The sequence below is a fragment of the Cebus imitator genome, unplaced genomic scaffold (assembly GCF_001604975.1).
Source record: "Cebus imitator isolate Cc_AM_T3 unplaced genomic scaffold, Cebus_imitator-1.0 Scaffold280, whole genome shotgun sequence".
In the NCBI taxonomy this organism is placed as follows: Eukaryota; Metazoa; Chordata; class Mammalia; order Primates; family Cebidae; genus Cebus; species Cebus imitator.
The window spans coordinates 2,968,489-2,973,070 of record NW_016107595.1 but is presented as its reverse complement, the minus strand read 5'-3'; the positions used below and the strand labels follow the sequence as shown (position 1 = coordinate 2,973,070).

General features: G+C 51.9%; 1 protein-coding gene across 6 annotated transcripts in view; it reads left to right on the top strand.

Annotated features, from left to right (window-relative positions):
• Positions 1–4,582, top strand: part of SUGP2 (SURP and G-patch domain containing 2) — a 46,653-nt gene that overhangs the window by 25,294 nt on the left and 16,777 nt on the right. For all 6 annotated transcript variants that reach the window (XM_017501346.2, XM_037728792.1, XM_017501347.2 and 3 more), the window contains exons 5-6: positions 1,400–1,887; positions 3,794–3,905. In XM_017501346.2, coding sequence (XP_017356835.1) covers positions 1,400–1,887; positions 3,794–3,905 — 600 coding nt within the window. The remainder of the gene's footprint in view (positions 1–1,399; positions 1,888–3,793; positions 3,906–4,582) is intronic.

Below are 4,582 nucleotides of genomic sequence, written 5' to 3'. Positions count from 1 at the left end.
CAGCACTTTGGGAGGCCGAGGCGGGTAGATCACGAGGTCAAGAGATCAAGACCATCCTGGTCAACATGGTGGAACCCCGTCTCTACTAAAAATACCAAAAAATTAGCTGGGCATGGTGGCTCCTGCCTGTAATCCCAGCTACTCAGGAGGCTGAGGCAGGAGAATTGCCTGGACCCAGGAGGTGGAGGTTGCGGTGAGCCGAGATCGCGCCATTGCACTCCAGCCTGGGTAACAAGAGCGAAACTCCGTCTCAAAAAAAAATAATAATAATAATAATAATTTAAAAAAAAAAAAAGAAAAGAGATGGGGTTTCGCCATGTTGGCCAGGCTGGTCTTGAACTTCTAGGCTCAAGAGACCCACCTGCCTCAGCCTCCCAAAGTGCTGGGATTACAGGCATGAGCCACCGCACCCAGCTTAAAAGTTTGTTATATATGAAATCACAAAGAAAATCACAGCACACCCAGGAAACTCACATGGGCCAAATTATGCTAATACAGCAAACTAGAAACGAGCAACAACCAAAATAAAACATGCTTCTGAATAACTTGAGTGAAGGGTAATCAGAACTGAAATTAGAAACACTTTAGAAGGAAGTGGCAAGAAGAACACTATATACCAGATGTGGCCATAAAAATACTTAAGAGAAAAAGAGTGACTTCAGGTGAATTTATTAGAAATAAAGAGTGGGCCAGGTTCAGTGGCTCCCACCTATAATCCCAGCACTTTGGGAGGCTCAGGCGGGTGGCTAGCTTGAACTCAGGAGTTGGAGATCAGCCTAGGCAACATGGTGAAATGTCCTCTCAACCAAAATTAGCTAGGCGTGGTGGTGCGCACCTGTAGTCCCAGCTACTGGGGAGGCTGAGGTGGAAGGATCACCTGAGCCCAGGAGGTCAAGGCTGCAGTGAGCTGTAATCATGCCACTGCACTCCAGCTTGGGCAACAGAGTGAGACCCTGTCTAAAAAAAAAGTGGAAGTAAAAAACATTCAACTCATGAAGCTAGAAGGAAAATAATGAAGGCCGGGCGCGGTGGCTCAAGCCTGTAATCCCAGCACTTTGGGAGGCCGAGGCGGGTGGATCACGAGGTCAAGAGATCGAGACCATCCTGGTCAACATGGTGAAACCCCGTCTCTACTAAAGATACAAAAAATTAGCTGGGCATGGTGGTGCGTGCCTGTAATCCCAGCTACTCAGGAGGCTGAGGCAGGAGAATTGCCTGAACCCAGGAGGCGGAGGTTGCGGTGAGCCGAGATCGCGCCATTGCACTCCAGCCTGGGTAACAAGAGCGAAACTCCGTCTCAAAAAAAAAAAAAAAAAAGAAAGAAAGGGTTTGTGTTTGCAGCAACAATTTGGGGTCTGGTGGTGTTTTCATAAATGTCCTGTTATGTTTTGTTATGTAGGTTTTTGTCTGATGAAAATAGCCTGGAGTATAAATACTACAAGCTGAAGTTGGCAGAAATGCAGCGGATGAGCCACAGCTTGCGAGGAGCCGACCAGAAGCCGACCTCGGCAGAGTGTGCGGTGCGGGCCATGCTGTATGCCCGGGCTGTTCGCAACCTCAAGAAGAAACTGCTGCCATGGCAGCGGCGGGGGCTCCTCCGTGCTCAAGGTCTCCGGGGCTGGAAGGCGAGGAGAGCGACCACCGGGACCCAGACCCTCCTATCCTCAGGAACCAGGCTTAAACACCACGGCCGGCAGGCTCCAGGCCTCCCACAGGCAAAGCCATCCCTGCGAGACAGAAATGATGCTGCCAAGGATTGCCCTCCAGACCCAGCCAGACCCTCTCCTCAGGACCCCAGCGCAGAAGCCTCAGGCCCATCCCCTAAGCTAGCAGGAGTGGACATCTCTGCAGCACCTCAGACCTCTTCTCCCTGCCCATCTGCTGACAGTGGGTGCTCACTCCTGTCCCCCTTCTCTGGGCCCCAGTCCCAACTCTCCCGTCTCCAGGGTCTCTCTAGAATTGGGAGGCCTGCAGTCAGGGCCAGGCAGTGGGCGAAAGCTCCAGGGACCTGGCCAGGACGGGTGCACATGTCGGCACTTTCTTGCTTTCTTGAGAGAGCTGCATGCGAGTCCTGCAGCCCCGTCCTCTTCTGAGAGCGGAGCTGGCACGAGGTGCTGCCCCATGCCTCTGTGTCCCCGACTGCTGCCTCATGCCTCTGTGCTCCCTGACAGGGTCCTGTAGCTGGGGCTGTGGGTGCTGCATTGCCTGAGCTTGGGATCTCATGTTCTACGACAGTCCTCAGGGCTGCCTTATTCTCTCATTCTGCCTCCTCATACCGCGGGTCTCCACAGTTCCTGTTCCTGGGGTTCGCTGACCTGCATCATTTCCTCTGAATCAACTAACTTCACCCCTTGTTTCTTCTGTCACCTTAGCTGTTACCTTCTCTCTGTACCACAGGCCTGCTCTCTGGCCAGTGCTTGTTCAGCCCTAAGTGGGTATGAAGAGGGCAAAAAATGTCCACAACTGCTGCATTCTCTTTTTTTTTTTTTTTTTTTTTTGAGATAGTCTCACACTGTCGCCTGGGCTGGAGAGCAGTGAGTGGCATGGTCCCAGCTCACTGCAACCTCCGTCTCCAGGTTCAAGTGATTCTCCTGCCTAAGCCTCCTGAGTAGCTAGGATTACAGGCGCCCACCACCATGCCCAGCTGTTTTATTGTATTTTTTTTTTTTGAGACGGAGTCTTGCTCTGTCGCCAGGCTGGAGTGCAGTGGCGCAATCTCGGCTCACTGCAACCTCCAACTCCCTGGTTCAAATGATTCTCCTGCCTCGGCCTCCCAAGTAGCTGGAATTACAGGCACACACCACCATGGCCAGCTAATTTTTGTATTTTTAGTAGAGATGAAGTTTCACCATATTGGCCAGGATGGTCTCGATCTCCTGATCTCATGATCTACCCGTCTCGTCCTCCCAAAGTGCTGGGATTACAGGCGTGAGCCACCGCACCCAGCTAACTGCTGCATTCTCTAGGTGTTGCTGTGTCATGAGTCATTTCAAACTGTGGTTTAAAACAGGAGGCATCGGCCAGGCATAGTGACTCACGCCTGTAACTCCAGCGCTTTGGGAGGCTGAGGCAGGTGGATCAAGTCAGGAGTTCAAGACCAGCCTGGCCAACATGATGAAAACCCATCTCTCCTAAAAATATTTTTTAAAAAGTAGCCAGGTGTGGTGGCACATGCCTGTAGTTCCAGTTACTCAGGAGACTGAGGCAGGAAAATCGCTTGAATCTGGGAGGCGGAGGTTGCAATGAGCTGAGATCCCACCACTGCACTCCAGCCTGCGTGACAGAGCAAGACTCTGTCTCAAATAAAAAAAAAAAAAGCAGGAGGCATATTGTGAATCTGCCAGTGGCTGGGCCATCTGCTGAGCTAGCCCGCGCGTGTGTCTGCAGTCAGCGGCACGTGTCCCAGCTGTCAGCTGAGATGATGGTGTGGCTGGGCATGTGCCTGTCATCCCCCTGGCAGCCAGCCCGTTTGTTCACCTGGCAGTTGGGGTCAGGGCTCCAGGAGAGACAGTGGAGATACCTGAGTCCTCCAAGGCCCAGGCTTGGAACTGGCAACTGGCTTTTCCACCACATTCTATAGCCTGTGCGAGTCCCAGGACCAGTGCGGATTCATGGTGGGGGGAGATACACAGAGTTTACTTCTTGGTGATAAGGAGTGCGCATGTGGCGAAGGACGAGGCTACAGGGAGGGGACACACAGACCATCTTTATAATCAGCCTCCGCGACCTGCAGTATTCTCATGGGGAGCAGCAGCTCAGGAGTGATGCCTGACAGATGCTTTATGTTTTGTAGTTGACATGAAGACATTGGAGACTGCAGAGAAACTGGCTAGATTTGTTGCTCAGGTGGGACCAGAGATCGAACAATTCAGCATAGAAAACAGCACCGATAACCCTGACCTGTGGTACGTACCCCCTGGGTCTCTTCACACTCTTCTTTTTCAAAGAGACAAGGTCTAAGTATGTTGCTCAGGCTGGATTCAAATTTCTGGATTCAAGTGATCCTCTTGTTTTAGCCTCCAGAGTAGCTGGGACCACAGGTATTGTCCGCTGCAACTGCCCATCACACCCTTTAGATTTGAGTGTGTTCACACCACAAGCATGTGCTGAGAGCCAGCCCACAGCCTGGCCAATGCATTCCTGCCATGGGGGTTACACCAGGAGTAAGTCACAACTTCATTTCAGCCGAGCCAGGGGCCTGAGGGAGAAAGATCTGTTCTGATCACCTGAGGTCAGGAGTTCGAGACCAGCTTAGCCAACATGGTAAAACCTTGTCTGTAATAGAGATACAAAAATTAGCTAGGCATGGTGGTGGGCACCTGTAATCCCAGCTGCTCAGGAGTCTAAGGCATGAGAATCGCTTGAACCTGGGAGGCAGAGGTTCAGTGAGCTGAGATTGAGCCACTGTGCTCCAACCTGGGCAACGGAGTGAGGATTCATCTAAAAAGAAAAAAAAAGCCGGGTGCGGTGGCTCATGCCTGTAATCCCAGCACTTTGGGAGGCCGAGGCGGGTAGATCACGAGGTCAAGAGATCAAGACCATCCTGGTCAACATGGTGGAACCCCGTCTCTACTAAAAATAC